Raw genomic sequence first — 19,197 nt, 5'->3', positions numbered from 1 at the left:
GATTTAAAAAAAAAAAATTAAAAAAAAAAAAAATGCCAATTGTGCATACCACTTACACTCAGTGCCTGCTAGTCTTCCTCCAAACACAAGATTTCTTTATATGGTATCTCCAGCAAGTGTCTAGGAAGAGAGGAAAGTCTTCAACATTAAGCTCTTTTCTTGGGTTTTCATTCTGTTACAGAACTGGAAATGTAATAGGGGAAAAAAGGCACAAGGTTGTTTTTGTTTGTCTTCTGTCATGCTCTTCAGGCTTTCCCAACAGGTGGTAAGAATTTAAGGACAGCTGTGTGGTAACTTGTGAAAACTTAAATCACTGAACTACTTGAGTAAAAGCTAGAACCAGCTCACTGGTGAGCTGTTTAGAACCAGAATAATTCACAAGCTATTCATGGGGTGAGGGTACAGGAGTCTACACATGGAACTACACTGCCACTTGCTTCTGAATGACAACGAAATGTTCAATGCTGTCAGCTTGGAAAAAAAAAAAAAAAAAAAAGAGCTTTTACAAGCCTATTAAATTAGTTTATTTAAATGCTGTTAAATGGATTTAGTAGTCCGAAAATGTGGGGCCATAGCTTTGTGTTCTCTCACAATAAAATTGTAGGTAACAGTGCTTTAATTTGACATGCTTTCAAACCAAGCTTTTACTACACTTATTTTCTCCTAGACTTTTCTAGTTTTAAGAATTCTGTCAAAAATATTGGTTTTGGGGGGGGACCCAAGGTAAGAGGGCTTTAAGTAGGGCTCACACACAAACCCCTCCCACCCCCCAGTTTTGGTAGGGGTTTTTGTGGTTTGTTTTTGTTTTCTGTTTTTGTTGTTGGTTTTGTTTTTTTTTGTTTTTTTTTTTTTTTTTTACACTAAAAGGATGTGCAGCAGCACTGCCTTTTCAAAACTTCAGAATAGCCTTTAAAATTACGATTTGCTAATGCATTGATGCATAAATGCCTTAACTTTCTATCCTAAGCCACCTAACCAGACCCAGAGCTGAGCTCCTGACATGGGCAATTCCCCAGGGCTTGGCCTGGGGGGGGGGGTTACAGTTCAGTGACTTGGGTTCACCTCCTTCCTCCCTTCGAACTAGGTGACACTGCTGTGACATTCCTCCAAGTTTGAAGTTCTCCACAAAGGTGCAATAAGATCTGGCTCACAGTCATATATAACTTCTATCCCAATGAAGTCTGTAACTGTGGAGTGCGTTAGCCAGGAACCATTGAACTAAAAATAGCACTCGCTTTGGCTCCAGGTGGAGGTTCGTTTGAAATAAATACCAAAGGCTCAAGGCAAATATCTCAATGTCAAATAAAAAAAAAAAAAAAAATCCCAGCCCATGGTCAACACTACCTTTGATTGGTTTAACTCAAAGCACCCAATACAGTTGCTCCTGCTACTCCCTTTTAAATAGCGGGAAATCAGCTTCACCGAGCCACCAAGGAGGAAAGTAGAATTATTTGACACAACTGGAAAAAGCTGTTTAAGGTAAAGAGCTGAAGCCAAACTAAGGAAGTGAGGTTTTGGGGTTGGATCCAAGCAGCTTCAGAACGCAACTGACGGTTGAGACCGCGTTTCCTTGGGCAGATTTACCGTTTTCAGTCTGTAGTGACACATATTCTAATAGTAACTCAAACACCGAAGCGCTCTCGCTGTGGATGCCTCTGCTGATCGGTATTTGCTATTCAGGAGCGGGTTTTCAAGCGCTCCCGTGAGGCGTCCCCGGCGAAGCAGCGAGGCGCTGACTCGCCTCCGAGCCCCCCGCTGTAGGAGGGGGGGAGTTCCGCTGGGATGAAATGATTACAATTACTGGGTATAAAGTGTGATTTTTCTCGGGATGGCAGACAGGGCGCAGGCCGTCAGGGAGGGACTGAGGGAAATGGCGCCGCCCGCCCCCGGAAGGGCTGAGGGAAGGCGCTTCCGCTTCCGGGGCGGCGGCGGGGAAGAAGGGGAGGAGGAGGAGGAAGGTCACCCGTCGGCACCATGGGCCTTCACTTCGGGAACCTGGCGCGGGTTCGCCATGTCATCACCTACAGCCTCTCGCCCTTCGAGCAGCGCGCCTTCCCCAACGTCTTCTCCCACGGGCTGCCCAACATATGGCGGCGGTTCAGCTCCCAGGTCTTCAAGGTGACTCCCCGTGAGTACCGAGGGGGATGGCTCGAGAGATGGAGCCCCGCTTCCCCCCCCCCCCCCCCCCCCCCCCCATCGTGTGTCGAGCTCATTGCAGCGCGGCTTGTGAGTGTGCCCCTTCCTTTTCAGCCTTTGTGGCAGCTTATCTCATTTATTCGTGGGGAACGCAAGAGTTTGAGAGACTGAAGAGGAAGAACCCCGCCGACTATGAAAACGACCAGTAACCGAGTTAACAAGGAGATTGTTACCTCACGGTATCATCAACTGGGCGTTGCTCGGCTTGTTCATGTGACTAGAAGGGGATTAAGAGGGAGATAAATCAGGTCTAATAAACTTTAACTTTGCCCCATGACTTTGTGTGAAATCTGTGTCTTGAGATGTTTAAGGTGACTAGCGTCATGTCTCTGTCTGGTTCACTCTGGACAGGGAGATAATCAGCCAAAAGGTCAGTACATTCAGACTCTTTTATGTTAGAGCATTTCCTGGCTTTTTGACTCCCGTTTCTTTGAAGTGTTTCTCAGTGTAACTAGTGCAGCAAGGGCTGCCTTCAGGTGGAGATGATTTGAAATAACAGCTTGTTCCTGCCTTTATTTTCCCATCACTGGCTACTTCTTTTTCCTGGAGCCTTGAGATCTGTGGAAAAAATAGTCCACCTGGTTTGGGATTGACCAAAACTGCATGAGCTGGCTGATGGCTCTGGGTAGAAGGGGGACCTTGACCTCTGTACTGAGGCTCTTCACAAGGGGTGACGGGTACCAGCTGTGCTGGGGGAGGTTTCATCTCAGAATCACAGACTGGTTTGGGTTGGAAGGGACCTTCAAGACTCTACGATGAGCAGGGCCCCCTTCCCCCAGCCCAGGGTGCTCCCAGCCCCGTCCAACCTGGCCTTGAACCCTTCCAGGGAGGGGGCAGCCACAGCTTCCCTGGGCACCCTGGGCCAGCGCCTCACCCCCTGCACAGGGAAGGATTTCTGCCTTAGATCTCACCTAGATCTGCCCTCTGTCAGTTTAAAACCGTTACCCCTCGTCCTATTCCCACCCCCTGACCAAGAGTCCCTCCCCACCTTTCCTGTCCCCCCTTTAAGCACTGGGAGGCCGCTTGAAGGTCTCCCCGGAGCCTTCTCTTCTCCAGGCTGAACCCCCCCAAATCACTCAGCTTGGCCCCGGAGGGGAGCTGCTCCAGCCCCGCCCAAGCATCTTTGTTATTCCAAGAAGGGAGCCACGAATTGGCTGCTGCAATTGAGAGCTGGCAAAGATACCTAGAAGCGGGCTTTATTCAGAACTTTGTGTCCTGCTTATTCAGCCTCCAGGAGCACCCACAGCAGCTGAACAACCCTCCTGAGGCATCCTCAAACCCCCGGTGCTCCCCGGGCACCCCTGGGTGCAGGAGCCGTTACCAGCGGGGATGGCTCCTGTGGGACAACGAGGCATTTGGGACTTCGGCCGGAGAGTATTTCAGAATCTGAACAAGGTGTTTGAAAATTTCTCAGTTATCTAATTAATTTATGCTCTCCTTTTGCTAAATGTTAGAAGTAACAATATTCTGTGCCATTTTTTGTGTGTTTTAAGCTGTATCTGCTCTGGCATTTTAATGGTGTGCTGGACTTGCATACACAGAAACAATTGGTTCATTTTTTTTTTCTCTTCCCCCCAGTCTCTCGCAGAGGGCAAGTGGATTGCTGCCTGAAAAGGATATGCTGATGCTATTAGTAACCCAGAAGGACACACAGCAATTTTGACATAGGATCATAAAATACTAGTCTCACCTAGCCAAAAAAGCTGAGAAAGGACAATTTAGAGAGGGCACTGCTGTCAGAATTGAGAGCTGTCATTTCGCATCCCGTGCTCCACAGATGAAGTCAAGACTACTGCTGCTGCCGCTTGTTTTCCTTTCTCTCTTCTCTACTAGTGCCTAGTGGAAACAGCAGAAATTAGAACGCAGATGCACATAAAAAAAAGAATTCATGGGAAAAACAACTGAGAAGTTCACAGCCAAACGTAAAAGAAACTTTTAAGTTCAGCCATCATGTGCCATGATTTACTGTCCCCCTTCCTTCCCTTCATTAGACCCAGAAAGGTAAAATAACTAAGGGTTTTGGTTCTTCCTCCCAGAGAAGCAAGACAAACAGGGCAGAGGAAAGAGTGTAAGAACCACCGCAGGAAAGGAGCAAATTTTCCAGTAGTGGCTGTAGACAACATGGTGGGAAGGTTTTTATTTAATCTCAGTGAAGTTTGGGCTAAGGGGTAATCACCAGTAGACAGGGACCTGACAACACAGCGTTATCTTAATCGAAGTAACATGCCTTCCATGCTGGCACTGGGGCCTCCATATTAAGCAATCACAGAAAACGGTAGCCTATTACATCTGGATTTATATTTACAAATTAGCTAAAACAGATTGCTATTTTATACAGTATCTTTGTATTTGAAGTAACTTAAAACTATGCTCCAAAACCTACACATAGTTGACACAAATAGGTTGGTATTCTCTCTCTGTTACTCTGCAGTCTCAGAAATCTTGTACCTGACAGACACGGTGTACGCAGGACAGATGTGGGAACCTTACAGAGGAGGAGGAAAAAGAGGGGGTACCAGCAAGGTCCATTTGCAGACTGTAATCTTAGACATACGCTTCTCCTGCTTGTGCCAATGTTTGTAAGCCGAGAGGATTTTAGAGGAGATGTAACAGCTCTTAAACATTTTTTTCTCTAGGCTGTTGCAATCTCATTTAACAATGGAAAATTTAAGATTCCCTTTAATTACGAACTGACCATCCACATCAGTGGGAGTTGTTGGCACGTTTTAGAAGACTAACTGTGAGTTACTCTGTCAGGTAGAGGCAGAGTATAGCAGAGACGGCTCATCTAAAGAAACCATAGTCTTGCCACGTGGAGCAACTCAGCTCCCCAAGACTCTTGCAGCAGTCTCCTCTACTTTGGGGATTAGCTAGCTAGAGATTATCTTTAACTAGACATCAGATCCTTGGAAGAAGAGGTCTATTATTTATCATGCATAACATACTTCCTACATTCCAAAGCCCACCTGGAAAGAATTACATCTGCTTTTTGAGTACTGTGTGCATAGAAAGGAAAGTTAAGTAACTTCCTTGTGATTCTTTCACGTACCAAGAATGAGAAGCAGAATCAAAAGCATGACTCTGCTCCAAATGAGCTTGATAAGACAATACTCACCCCCAGCTGACAAACTCCAAGCTGCACACACTGTAAATGTCATTGAAGTTAAATAAGGTTATGGCTTTTGATCTTTACCATAATACTTTGGGCTAACCACCCTTTGGAAATACACGATGGAGTTCTGGTAACACATTAGGTAGGATTTAAAAAAGGGAACAGTTGGCACAACTGGTAAGCTGACCAGACAAAGTACAAGTGGAAGGAGAGTAAATCATTAGCTAAGTAGACAGGCCTTGAACCAGATCACTTCAGCGGATGCTAACTTAGTAATTCCCTCTTGCTCTGAAATGAACTTTGCTCCTGTAATGACCGACAGCTGATGCAGCGATAAGAGAATGAAGTCTATAAAAATCTAGCTGGCACTTGGGAAGTTCCATCTGGGGCTCTTCCTACCTCCCCCGCCCAAGGCTGGTCCTGCGGTTGAAGTGACAGCTCATACTGGGAAGATGCACTGTTGGAAAATGATGGCAGTCGTCTTGCTCTGCTCACTGCTGCTCAGCCAGGTAAACAGAGAATTATTTAAAGTGCTAATTCAAATGGTCAGGTAGTTAATAAAAACTGTTAGAATTTGTATGAATAACTGGCAGGAGTTAGAGGTGACAGTAGAGCTCTTTTAGAGGATTCAACATCATAAAGAAGTAGAGTAACTGCCTCATGAGTACTGGGTTACTCTGAGATGTAACTTATCAAGTAATTCTGCCTTCCTGCTCAAGATTAAAAAACATAGTTAATTTTTATACCTTACTTCTTTGGGGTTAGGATACAAGCAATTATACTTTAACAGCACGCGCTATGATCTGAAAATGAGAAAGATTTCAAGTTCCTCACTTAAGCCTGCTGACCTCAGCATGAGAAATGCCCAAGTGCCTACAGCTGCCGCGTGTTCCTGACAGCCACACAACTCTTTCAGACCCACTGCGCTTCCCTGCGCCGGCGGCAGCCTGGGCTGGCGAGGCCGAGGCGGATGACCCCCTTCTGGAGAGGAGTCTCACTCAGACCCATCGGAGCCTCGTGCAGGGATAACAGCGAATGCATCACAATGCTGTGCAGGTAACTAATCCTGATCAATGTCAGGCTCAGCAGCACCTAATCTTATAGGACGTAGGGGAAGTTCCCACCTCTTCTCACCCCAACGAGGTTTGGAGTTAATTCTGTGAATAAAAAAGATACCAGGAATAGGGATGGGGCAATAGATTTAGATTTCTTTTGTAAGCAGTGCAAACAGAGCAGAGTCCAAGTGCCCTCGATTACAGGCCTTAGTCTTTTCATTGCAACCCCAAATAACCTGACTTTTCAAAAAAGAACGTGGGATTCTAGACAGCTTTTAGGAATTCACTTTAACACTTTAAAATTAATCCTTCTTAAAGCCAATACTGTTTAGTTTGAAGTGTATACTAATTAAAAGCAATATTGTACCCTAAATTAATCAGTAAAGCTCATAGTTTAAAAGACAACTAAAATAACAAAGCCCTTTAGTTCTCATGAATGCTAGGCATGAGCAAATTGTCCAACTACATGTAGTTAATTGGTTAGTTAAAATTACAACTTGGTGCCTGAAAGGTGATTTTTTTGTGGCACCTACTGTGTGCATACCGGAAAGAATACACATGATAGAACAGATCCATTTTCTACTATACGTAAGTATACCAGGACAAGGTAGTTGGGCTGCTATTTTGCATGCATTTGAAACGCATTTGCTTCTGCTGAGTAACGTAGGAGAACTGTAACAGCAGCTACAGGAAGACGCAGACACAAAGGGATTTCAACTGTGGGAGATTTCTACACCGCAGCCTGACCAGGTAGCCCTGAGTAACACATGGTTTGAGGTGGTTATGCAAAGCAAAGAACAGAAAATAAATCAAGACGAGCTGAATAAAGAGGTGGATACAGTGGGCACGGCTACACGAGCCCAATACGAGCAGTGCTGTACAGCTGGGTGAGGACGTAGCCAAGGCTGTCTGTCTGTCTGTCTGTCCCAGCCCTGCGCAGCTGGCAGCCCGAGCTGTCCGTGCCTGACGATGGTTTGTTTTCCAGGAAGAACCGCTGTTTCCTCAGAACAGCCTCGGAGTGACCCGTCAATGCTGGAGAACATCCATCACTGTTACTGCTAGCAATGCTCCACTCTACTTGTGGAATATTTATTGACTGTGGAAGAGCTGGAACAGTGAATCAAGCAATAAATATATTGAACATTTCTGTCATACGAACTGATAAAAGGACTTTGAAGAGCTGAAAGCACCTCCTAACCAAGGCTGTACTGCTGCAGCACGCGCTTCAGGATGGCTCTGTGGCCAAGCTCAATAAAAGGACTCTGCATCTCATGTTGGTTTTGTTTTATTTTTTTTTTTGTTTTCTTTGTTTGGTTGTTTTTTTTTTGTTTGTTTGTTTTTGTTGGTAATGGATCATTTTTATTTTTTTGTAAGTTGTGAATTAAAAATTTATATTCAGCAAACCACCCTGGTTTTCCTGGCATCTTGTGAGCAAAGCGTATGATAAGTGCAGACCTGGTGTTTCGAGTGCTTAATTCAAAGTGGACTTTGGACATTTATCCTCCCCACCTGGCAAGTGCATGAAGTAGATCCTGGTCCCATCTCATTTCAGGCTGAACTCTTATCAGTAACCCAGACAAATGCCTGTTAAAAAGAGGGAACAAACAAACTGATAATACTGATAGGATTTTCAATATCCCAGATATATCCAGTGATAATTGGAAGGAGAGGTATTTACTTTTAATTACTTCTAATCAAATTTATTCAAATAAATGTCCTAGACTGACTTTTGCCACTGAAGCACCTACTATTTTCAAGTAAATTGTTCAAAATCCGATTTTGACCCATTGTATGTTAACTCCGAGGGCTGAAAGAAACAAAGACTGATTAGACAAATATCAACAAGCCTGGCACCCAAACACTGAATGCCATCTTCCTTTTGCTATACATAGAGCACTATGATCAAAAAATTAAATTCTGCTTAAAAATGTAATACCAGGCAGGAAAAAGCCCAAGCAACAGATACAAGCACAGTGTTTTTGAAGTTTAATACAGAAAATCTATTTGATATTTATTAAACTTAGTTTCTCCAGTTACAGTTTTGCATTGTACAAAGCATTTTAATGACACAGTAGTTAAAAAGATCTTTACAAATTGAAATGTGATACCCTTTTCTCCAAATATTTTAATTGCCATAAATTTGTTTAAAAATACACATTAAACGCATGTTTCAGACACTAAACTTTCTATAATCTCAATACCACAAAATACATAGAATATACTATACAGATGTGGAAAAAATCTAGTTAGTATATAATACTTTGCTCACCATTAACAGCTTTATTACGTGAAATGCACATACTGACTTAGAAATCCTAATTTTGAGCCCCAAAGTACCCTTTGAAATTTCAAATGTATTGCAACAAATAAAATCACAGTTTGTTTTTTTTTTTTTTTTTTTTTTTAGGTTTTGGTTGAAGACAGATGCCTAAATATTTTGATAGAAACAAAATGTAACACATGGACTTGTCATGTACAAAGCATAAAACAGAGACATCCCATTAGTTACTAACAGTACCTTTCTGTATGATTAATAAGGGCTTCATTTATAAGTGACAGGTTAAAAGTTACCTTCCCCCACCCACAAGCCCTCCCCCAAAAGAAAAACCCTTCTTCACCAAATAATAATTTCAAATAAGATAAAGGATTTTTAATAAATATATAAGCACTTTATCCTCCATATACAAAATTTCTTAAAACAATTTAAAAGGGGGACCAGATACAAATGTCAGGAACTGTGCTTGCAAAAGTCATGCCTGGTCCTTAGAGTTGAGTTTTCGGATGTATAATGCCAATGCAGCCAAAAACAAACGCTGCAGAAGTCCTGTGCACCCAACTACATCAACGATCAGGGTTGCATATAAAAACTGAAGACAGGGAACATTGCACCCCAATTTGCCTGTATCCGCTCCACTAGCACGCGTGGAGAGTTGCACCCGGAGCGGATGCACTCCCATTAAGTTTCTAGAGGGAATGAAAATGGGTGAAGCACTTAGGGAAGGAGAGCCTACATAAACTCCACGCTGCACCACGGCGCTTCGGATTGCTCCGAGCAGCGTGCTCCACTGAAACTCAGCTGGCAGAGACCGGTTCCTCAAAAAGCAATGGAGCTGGATATACAGCACGATTCCCTGATTGTTCAAGTTTATGTAACCTTCCTGCTTAGGAAATTTGTCTCCTGGAAGAGGTCTGGATTTGTCGGAGTTGGCTAGCAAAAGCTCTGGCTACTCTTTATACTTACAGATGTCTAGCGTTAACTTTGCTGCTTGGAAACACGGGGTTTTCCAGAACACCGATTCATCAGATGGAGCAATTTAAACCTTGATCAAAGGATTTGTCAGAAATCTAAGAATTTGGAAGTTGTTTACTCCCCAATGGGCAATTCAAACTTGACTTGCTCAGGCCCTTTTGTATCTGCCTTCATATAAACACTGCACTGACGGCAAATATCTGTTAGGTAAATGAGAAATATTAAATACAGCAAAGGTAGTCTCTCTTTCCAGTAGCTTGCCATTTTGGCAAACTACATAATTATCTGCCTAAGGCTTTATTTTACTTGCCCCAGGCAAGTGCTACATTATTTCCATAAAGTACTGACTCTCTGTATGTTGGGGCCATTCATAAATACATTTCAGGGCTTTTTTTTTTTTTGTTATCACAGCAATCAAGCCTCAGCAATCTAAAGGAATATACATTGCACTCCTGTATAATATGCAATATTTATCACCAATAAGATGGCGATTCAGCACTCAATAAATAATATATCAATATAGTCAGTTGCACCATAATCTAAAAACAAGTATAACATATACTTTGGACAGACTGAGTTCATATATATATACATATATATTAAAAGACACATACAATACAAATTGCATACTGCCATCAAAAGCCAAGAAGAGCCATCCATGTGCTCTGCTTTATGGCTAATAGTTTCAAATCAAAATAAAAGTCTCGGGCTGTTTTACTCTGGTGTCCTGAAGATTTGTTTATAATTATAAATGGTTGCACCTTATCACCTAGGAACCTGCAAGTTTGACAGTAAATTCAAATAGTATTGATATCTGAGCAAGCCTAGTCTGATTAAGCCATTTTTTAAAATTCACCAACTGGGACTGCATTTGGTGAGGGAATTAAGATTACAGTGTTGATATGTATTTAATATACAATCGCCCAGGGAATCATTTAGGAAGCCAGGAGTTAGGGATTCCCTCATTGTTAGTCACTAGTGCGACGTGTGTTAGTACTGAAGTGACACGCAGAGGTACCAAAGGACAGCGTTAGACCGTTCGCCTGCACTTTGACAGAGGGATGGAAGCCTATTACATACTTGCATTCTGTTTAGCTATGATATCTGACAAAGTACATCACTTTTGTCTTGGAAGCAATGGTAAATCCCAAATTAAGATATGCTTTTGGAATTGAAAAGTTTCAATTTAGCTGCTTGAAATAGCCCCAAATGCATAAGGCATTTCTTTTCAATTGCCAAGACCGCTGCATATCTCCCGAACAGAGGGAAGACCTGGGACAGCACGCTAGAGGATATTCTACTACAAGGTACACTGTTCAGGTGGGACACTTTCAACCAGTTCAGGTCCACATTTTGACACGATGTAAAAAGTCTTCGGGTCGTTTGAAGACAATTTTTTAAGATCCACCGATCTAGGGATAAGCGATACATTTTTAAGAGACCAATTTAGCGTGACACCAAAAGGTATTTGTGGGACTCTAGTTAAGGAAAAAAAATTCCCAGAGATGAGACCATTCCTGCTAACAGTAATGGTAACTGTGCACAAAGGAGCAAGCCAAAAAACAGCCATGCTGGCTAGTGCAGCACTACACAAAAAATAAACTATGAATGCAACTCCTATGAACGTATTTTTTATATAGCGTCAAAAGTGTGCTAGGCACTTTAGAGTATTAAAGGAAAAATAGTTGACAGTGTCCCATTAACCAAGATGCGGAGTTTGAGGGTACAGAGTTCTGTCTCGACCAGCAAACACTAACAGAAACGTGACCTTGCACAGTGATTCAATAAAAAGGATGCTCCAACAGACCTGAAGAGTAAATTCAGCTATCATGGAAAACGTTACAGGTCTGTTAACCATGTACCAATTCATATGTAGCAAAGCTTTTCTGGAAGTACAAAACACGCTGGAACGCAAAGGAAGCTCTACGAATATGCAGCTACCTTTTAGTAGGTTACTAATTTGCAAAACTTCTAAACTCTTAAAGCCCATAGGACATACTGCAGTACTAAGTAGCGTAGAATTCTATTCCTTCTCTCGAGGTTGCCGTGATTTTGGCACTTAACTACAACTACACAAAAAATTTAGTGCAATAATTTTCCTGAACATGCACATTCATATCTGGTACAGAATAAAGGGTTAAATGGGAGAGAAAACAAAGCAGCATTCCACAATCTCACTCCAAAGGATTCAGAGTTTGACTCTTCAAAAGGAGACCACCGCAATGAGAAGTCAGTTTGTGTGACAGACACTAGTACTTTTAAAAAGGAAATGGAATTTTACCAAAGTACTGCAGAAGACCACTGCATACAGTATACCTGGTCCTGCTGTAAAACATCTTGTAAACAGTTCATAAAATCTTCATCTAAAAGTAAGGCATAAGGCACACCAGACATGTTAGGGGCACTAAGCAATACTGAAAGCAGTAGCATTTTAAACCTTTTACTCAGACAAGCACCTTACATGGAAAGGTACTTTGGTTTACACTTTTTGAGAGCAGCCAACCGCAACTCCACGAACCATTTCTGTTGCACCGAGTCGCTCCCTTGCGAGTGAGTATTATGCTCCATCAAACATTAATGGGACCTTCATTAACACGGGGTAAATACAAGTTTTAAATCCATTCTGCATCAAAACAGTCAACTTCCCTGTAATTGCAGGCGTGCTCCCACCCCACGATGGCTGTTGCACTGTCATCCTGTAGTGTCCATTACCTATCAGACCCTAAAAGGAAAACATGGACCTCGATTTCTACTTAAGATTCCTGGTTTCTCAGTCAATGGAGAGGATGCAAATGACAGTTCTGGTAGGAATTTAACTACTGTTGGTTTTTTAACCACAAAGTTCACTGATTTTGTGAGTGTCAGAAAATGACAAGCACGGAAACGAAACGTATTTTAAATGAAGAGATGCAAAAAAGCACAAGATTGTCCTTTCCAGAAACCTTTCCTGTATGCATCGCACCTATCAGACTGAAGTTCATTCCTACACCATTACTTCAATATTACAATAAATGCAAATTACTGTAATGTTTTGTGATTGTTATAGTGTTAATCGATGTTTTGAAACTGCCTGGAAAACAATCCAAGTCAGATCCAGCTAAATACTTTTCCATATAAATTTCTTTATAATTCATTTAAATGAAGTATCTTAATACGTAGAAGAATATCTGGAACTTTTCTATTTAGTACAAATTCTGCAATAATAAATCTGTAGTTGTCATTTATTAGTTGACTCATAGGCATTAGGCATGAAAAGTATGGTGTCCCTACACGTTAGAACCTATCAACCCTAATTCCTTTTACAGGCTCTACCACCACAAGACATTACAGAGTAACAAAGCTCACAAAAGTACTTAAATAAAGTGTCTAGGTTTACTTTCTGCTAAGTACTCGGAAGGGTAAAATTTGGGAAGAAATAGCTAAAAACTGCCCAAAACTGGGCTTTTCAAAATTAAAATTAAAAAATTAAAATAAATAGGATTTAAACTGACTATTTATGTATTATGACTGGAATTCCAATGATCTATCCATGACAGATCAGCAAAACTACACCTTTATATGTAGCAAATTTTAAAATATTTAAATAACTTAAAACGGGAATACTGAAGAAGTCCATTAACCAGATGATTTGGAGTTAAAACACAAAACACAAATGAGGATGGGAGACATGTAAGCATTCCTTGCTCTTAGTGTCAACTAAGCAATGTGTTATGGCAGTCTTCCTTATTGACATGACACAGTGTTGTGGAGATAAATCAGAGGCAGCGAGAAAAATGTGTTCGATTTTTCCATTCCTTCAGTTCAAAATATCACTTGGCATCCAGGCGCAACCAATGTAATCCCTGACGGGTGTAACGCACTAGGTCTGTCATGATGCTTGAGTTAAAAATCAGAGGGCCCATAACTTTATCCAGTTCAGTAAAGAACTCTGAAACAACGGAAACACAAGTTAAACTGTGCACATATTTTTATTCAGGAAATGCTATACCCAAGCACCCCCATCATTTCTGCATGAATCTGTTACATTAAGAGAGATAGAAGTAATGGAAGATGGCTGAATGATGGAAGAATGAGGTGGAGGAAAAAGGTCCTTTCTAATTATTTCCTTTACTCTTTTGCAGAAGTTTGGTTGATAAGAACAGAGTATGGTTAAGCTACTGTAAAACTTCCTCAGCCTTCCCCCTCAAACATGTATTTCACTTAAGAATTTCAGGGACAGAAGGGTAACAAGTCCCTCTTCCTACACTGAACATCTTACAGGAAATGCAACACAGATTTCTTTCTTTTTAAAACACATAGCTGGTAGGAAGCATTCCATCTCCAACACCACCCTGACAACCAAGACAACCAGCCCAGGGTTTCACTGTAATCCAAGGTGTAACTTTCCTTCTTACTTTTGCAGAGGACCTGGTTAAGCATCCCGTGTATCACCGCAACTCCAAAATTCAAAGCCTATGAGCATTTTGGCACACTCTGGTATGTCTGATGTTACAATCCACCCATGCCAGCCCTTACCTTTCTGCTCTTTAGACAGCTGTTCGGCTTGGTCCCATATTTCAGTGGCATAGAGGAAGTTGGACGTAACTTGGACATAGCTGGCTGCCATCTGATGGATCCTCTGGGGGATCGTCACCGAAGACCCACTCCCTGAAGGGTTGGCTGCCCCGGAAGAGTAATTTCCTGAATTCCCTGGAGACAGCTTTGGAGAGACTGGAGACGGCATCCCGACAGGCTTGCTGCTTATCCAAAGAAAAATATCAAATTGTAAAATGCATATCTATCTATCTATCTATATAAACACACACACACACACTTTAGGCACATCATGCTGTAAGATGCCCTCTAAGACCTCTCTTCCCACATCTCAGGGGGCGAGATGCTAAAGCACCCCCACTTTACACATCAAGAAGTCAGGATTTGCCCTACAACAGATGAAATGCATGAGCTGGTCATGACTGCTGAGGATCCCCCAACTTACATTTTAGCTTCACAGCCAAAACCTAACCACCAAGCCACATCATCTTTTAACTCAGTACAATCTTGAGTTGTTTAAATAAATTGAACCTTAAAGATAATAATGAAAATATTACAACTACCTGGTAACTACTGTGCCATAATATTACAGTTTCAGATAACATCATGGAAATCTGAAACGCCCTCCTAAAACTCACAGGGGTAATCTACCATAGGTCCACTGTTAGGTTTAAAAGAATTAAGTTGTTATACTATGGAACAAACAACCCTGAAAGTACTTGTAACTGTCAGGGCTTGCAGCATTAATAAAGTTATTGTTTTGAGGGGAAAAAGCATTAAATAAAACAACAAAACTCACTGAGATGAGTAACTTGTGTGTTAGTGACACACTGATCCTTTGTTTTTTTTTTTTTGCAACGAGTTGTGTGGCAAACTCTGCAAAGCACCGTCACAAGCAGCAGCCTTCCAAACCTTTTGTCAGAGTACTTACACAAACAACCAAATCAAAAATCTACACCCTTAGAACAATCACCCCAGCACTTTAAAGAGCGAAAGGCTACTCTCTGAGCACCCCAGGCACACAGTTTAGATAGAAAAGTAGCTAGAAGTTGAGAAATACAGGTAACAGCTTTTAGTACTCACCTTCCCATACCAGGTGATGGTGCTTGAGAATTATTATAGGAATTCTGTTTGGGGAAAAAGAAATTTGTCACCTGGTTTATGTTTATACTTTAATGAGTTATACTTCATCTGGCTATTTTTGACCAAATTAATCTCTGCAGTTTTTTTGTTTTAAGCAATAACCAATACTCTGAATAATATGAAAGTAAATTTAAATTTGTAAAAATATCCTTTTTTACTGATGACTAAGACACAAATTAAGGGATTATTTTAGCAACACAAAGAAGGCCACTAAATATATATAGGATTGGAGTAGTGCTATGTTCTAACCATTAGATCTCATTGTCTCTTATGAGAACGTTTTGTTTTTTTCAACCGGTTAATAGGAAGAAATCTGTTATTACTGGCATTGAACAATTAAAGATGTCTCCAAAAAATCTGAGAAGTCAGGAAGGTGGTAAACCTGTTGCCTCTCTGGAGTTTTGGAGAAACCCAATTACATCAGCTACGTACCCCAAAGTGTTCTTTTGGAAAGCTCAGTCTAGTTTAAGGACTGCATAACGTTACAGAAGCACTGTAACTGTTTTTCTTGTCTGCAACATCTCGATTCAAATCAATTCATTCCAAGGACATCTCTCAATCTCCTTTCCCTGACAGCACTTTTTTAAAACAGTTGGCACAGCCATTTAGATAAATTCACTGGGGGCGGAGGGAATAATTAGAAACCAATATCAAACAGCCCACTGCAAATAACAGAAATTCAGAAAGACCAATTTGGTTTTGAATTAGAAGTTGGCTCTGGTGCCAGCTTTTGCGAAGGCTGAATAGCTGCAGCCCATGTAATACACCTCTAGATTCTGAATTCCCTTAAGCTTAAATAGGAAAGTGACGTTTCAGCTTGTTCTGTCTGTAGCAAGAAAAACGTTTTCAAATTCTCCTTGAAGCCTACTAAATTTATTGAAGAAAACAAAAGCTAGATCAAATTATTAACAGGTATCTACCATGAGAGGAACAATAAGGTTATGACAGTCGTGCTGTCTCTTCCCAACGCTAAACTACTCAACTTTAATATACTTTCAAGGTCCAGTTCTAAACAGGGTATATTCCAAGTTCACAAGTAGCTGTCTGAAAATTGGATTCAGGAATTTTAAGTGATATAGAACTTTAATTTGAACTAGGTTTTAATATTTTAAGAAAATACATATGCAATTACCTTCAGATGTTCAGTCAGAGTTTTAGAATATTTCAATGCACTTTCCTTTTTCAGTTTGAAAAGCCTTAGGTATAGTAGAGATTGGCACCGAAGACTGACCAAAGACAGAATAACAAAATATTTACAGTTAAAGTCAGGTTTATCACAACCGAGTGAAGTTCAAAAATCTAGTAGCTGTGTTTTTAAAGCTTTCTCTGCCAACTCTCAAGTTGTAGGTCTACAAAAAAAATAGTCCATAAGCTCCTTTAAATTCTCAAGGAAATAAAAACATAGCTTTATGTGCCTTAAGCTGAAACTATAATTTTTAATGATCTTGCTGATATATTCAGTTTCCAGTTCTCAGCTTAGGAGACACCCCTGTTACTTCCTAGACAAGAGTTTCATTTATTTTTCACTCGTGTCAGGACATACTGAGTCTAATGCTTGCTGCCATGGCCTGCCCTTTCTTTTCCACCTGACACCACTTGGTTCTGCTCCTCTACACCTCTTGCAGCCACTTCATTAACCAGGGAGGCCAGTGACAATTCTTTACAGCCAGTCCACATTTTGACTTATACAGTGGGTGAGTACACGGGCAGGACCCCCAACCTTTCTGCTGTTTCTCCTTAATATTTCAAAGACTTGGCCCTTGTTGTCGACACCCCTCTGCCCCAATTTACAGTAATGAGTTATATACCATTAATCTTTATGTACAGCCAAATGGAAAACTCATATATTTGGTTCAGAAACACCCCAGAACTCAGTGTAACACAGCATTTCATGCAGATAAAACATCTGAAATGAATCAGTGCATTGTATTAAGTTCAGAATACACATACCAAAGCACTGCCAGCCTTTTATCTGCAGCCGTAGCATCCGGTGCCAAGTAATTCTTCAGTTTCATAGTGTATCTACAAAGACATTGAGTAAACAACAAAAGAAAAGATTACAGTATCATTTATCAATCTCAAAACACTGACATTCTTATGAATTTCTACTTTCAACTGTCCTTATTTCAGGAACCTCTCTCAGACCTTAAACAACATCCTGACTAGGTAATAATTGGAATAATTTTGCTTCTCATGTGTTACGTGTTGTAGAGACTTCAAGAGCCTTAGCAGAAAGCATCTCGACCTTCATGGAAACAATTTAAGCCCCAGCAACTGGTAAGTGATCTGGTTTTACTGGAAAATGTTAAGAGATCTCAAAAGTTGGTGGCAAAACTTTAGCAAATCTAGATGAGCTCCTATTTTCAGACCACCTTCCCACCCACTTGACTTTTGTATATGCTTTGCAATGCTTACTTGATTAATTCCACAGTTTCTGAATACATAGGGAACGGGGACTTGGATTCCTGAGCATTTTTCTCCAATGCATTCCCACACTCAATGAACGACACTACAGCATCCAGGTAGTACACAGCCTTCTCAAACCTGTCAGACTGAGGAGATTGGAAAACACTTTTAAGGACAAAAATAAAGAGAAGAAATACAAAAAAAGCTCCAGTACAGAAGGGCAGCAAAATGCCAAAAGCAGTAAACAAACCCCAATATAACGTGCGAAGATCAGGTAAGTATTAGAGATTTACTTACCAATGCATCTGCATTATGTTTTAACTTCTTTGCTTCTTGTAAATAATGATCAGCTGAGTAAGTCCTGCAATAAAGGACACAGATTTATGGACACAGCCCCACCCTTACTGCATTTCCTTTCATGACTGAAGTTTCTTAATGTTGCCAAATTTCATGTATTTTCTGTCTAACTCAAGGTACAGGAGCTACACTATGATAAAACTTTAAGAAGTTGTTCAAATAGTTAACTAGTATGATTAGTAACAGTATGATAAAAATAGTTTAGATTTAGTTTTCTAGTTTCAGGTAATTCAAACCAGTATTTCAGGCAAGTTGGTAGGTACACGATTGTGGAATAATTACTAAAATGACCAAAATACAGCGTTGTTCACACATTAAGGAAAGGTATAAAAAACAAAAGGCGTCTAGGGTAAGATACAGCTGCAGCTGGTATGTGAAGAATCCACCGCGTCATCTGCGATTCCCGGGACAATATTTCTTGCAAAGCAACACGGGGAGCGAAGCGGGCTGGGGAGCTCACGGCGTCTCCCCGTGATGGTGCAGCAGGTACGGGAACGAGGTGGTACCACAGAACTGATAAGCTGCACACTGGCCACCCTGAGCCAACGTCCTGTCGGATTTTGATGCAATGCTGTCCTTTGTGCGAACTCTGCTCATTACAATGTCATTATAATACCAAAGCACACCTCCATCCCAAAGGCTACCCGCCTCCACGGTGCGACCACTCCTCTTTGAGTCTGCGCCCTGAGTTTTCGTAATCTATACCTTTAAATGTGAGGCGAGAGAATTTTACACCAATCATCATAAAGGTATTTATGACTAGAGTCATTCAAACTCCACCTTGAAGGTAAAAAATAGCATAAAAATAGCCCAGGGAGGAGGGGATGACACCATCGTATGAACTTCTGGGACCAGTCGATGGGCTGAGCCTCTCTTTCCCTCCCCATAGGGACGCCTTTGGGTAAGACTGAAGAACTTTGAAATCTTTCTAGAAAGTCTCTTTTCCATTTTTATATGCTGGCTGTATTGTTATCACTTTGTTGCGCGCTTTATATATACTCTTATTTGCATGTGCTTTGCAGACAGTGTATTTATCACCAACAATCCCTAAGTACCTCTACATCTGTCACTTAAACTGCACCGTTTAAGCAGCTAGTCGTTTCGGTTTCTCACTGAACACGACCAAAGAGGGGCCGTGCTAGTTC

The 19,197-nt window shown here is 41.2% G+C and overlaps 3 protein-coding genes across 5 annotated transcripts in view; 2 read left to right on the top strand and 1 right to left on the bottom strand.

The window, feature by feature from the left end:
* The first annotated feature begins 1,911 nt into the window (after positions 1-1,911).
* On the top strand, positions 1,912-2,473 carry LOC116964936 (cytochrome b-c1 complex subunit 8). The gene is made up of 2 exons (XM_033006208.2): positions 1,912-2,128; positions 2,251-2,473. Exons 1-2 carry the CDS (start codon positions 1,975-1,977, stop codon positions 2,343-2,345), a joined length of 249 nt encoding a protein of 82 aa, XP_032862099.1. The 5' UTR covers positions 1,912-1,974; the 3' UTR covers positions 2,346-2,473.
* Positions 2,474-5,370: 2,897 nt separating this feature from the next.
* LEAP2 (liver enriched antimicrobial peptide 2) lies at positions 5,371-7,680 on the top strand. Its single transcript, XM_009963492.3, has 3 exons — positions 5,371-5,817; positions 6,225-6,364; positions 7,349-7,680. Exons 1-3 carry the CDS (start codon positions 5,761-5,763, stop codon positions 7,383-7,385), a joined length of 234 nt encoding a protein of 77 aa, XP_009961794.1. The 5' UTR covers positions 5,371-5,760; the 3' UTR covers positions 7,386-7,680.
* A 22-nt stretch (positions 7,681-7,702) lies between these two features.
* Positions 7,703-19,197, bottom strand: part of AFF4 (AF4/FMR2 family member 4) — a 55,246-nt gene continuing 43,751 nt past the window's right edge. For 2 of the 3 annotated variants that reach the window (XM_042789977.1, XM_042789976.1), the window contains exons 16-22: positions 17,993-18,056; positions 17,705-17,841; positions 17,240-17,311; positions 16,422-16,515; positions 15,230-15,273; positions 14,129-14,349; positions 8,340-13,541 (exon numbers count right to left, since the gene is read on the bottom strand). In XM_042789977.1, the coding sequence (XP_042645911.1) occupies positions 13,423-13,541; positions 14,129-14,349; positions 15,230-15,273; positions 16,422-16,515; positions 17,240-17,311; positions 17,705-17,841; positions 17,993-18,056 (751 nt within the window). In that variant the 3' untranslated portion in view covers positions 8,340-13,422. Of the gene's footprint in view, positions 7,948-8,339; positions 13,542-14,128; positions 14,350-15,229; positions 15,274-16,421; positions 16,516-17,239; positions 17,312-17,704; positions 17,842-17,992; positions 18,057-19,197 lie in introns of those variants that run through there. The other variant, XM_042789978.1, reaches the window with a different exon arrangement.

This window comes from Tyto alba, unplaced genomic scaffold, assembly GCF_018691265.1.
Source record: "Tyto alba isolate M040663 unplaced genomic scaffold, T.alba_DEE_v4.0 Super-Scaffold_17, whole genome shotgun sequence".
Taxonomy (NCBI): domain Eukaryota; kingdom Metazoa; phylum Chordata; class Aves; order Strigiformes; family Tytonidae; genus Tyto; species Tyto alba.
The sequence above is the reverse complement of the archived record's forward strand: the minus strand, read 5'-3'. Positions and strand labels throughout refer to the sequence as shown.

Coding starts and splice junctions, on each gene's coding strand:
- LEAP2 (XM_009963492.3), top strand. CDS start 5,761: ATGCACTGTTGGAAAATGATGGCAGTCGTCTTGCTCTGCTCACTGCTG. Junction 5,818..6,224: donor GCTCACTGCTGCTCAGCCAG/GTAAACAGAGAA, acceptor CAACTCTTTCAG/ACCCACTGCGCTTCCCTGCG. Junction 6,365..7,348: donor TGCATCACAATGCTGTGCAG/GTAACTAATCCT, acceptor TTTGTTTTCCAG/GAAGAACCGCTGTTTCCTCA.
- LOC116964936 (XM_033006208.2), top strand. CDS start 1,975: ATGGGCCTTCACTTCGGGAACCTGGCGCGGGTTCGCCATGTCATCACC. Junction 2,129..2,250: donor GGTCTTCAAGGTGACTCCCC/GTGAGTACCGAG, acceptor CTTCCTTTTCAG/CCTTTGTGGCAGCTTATCTC.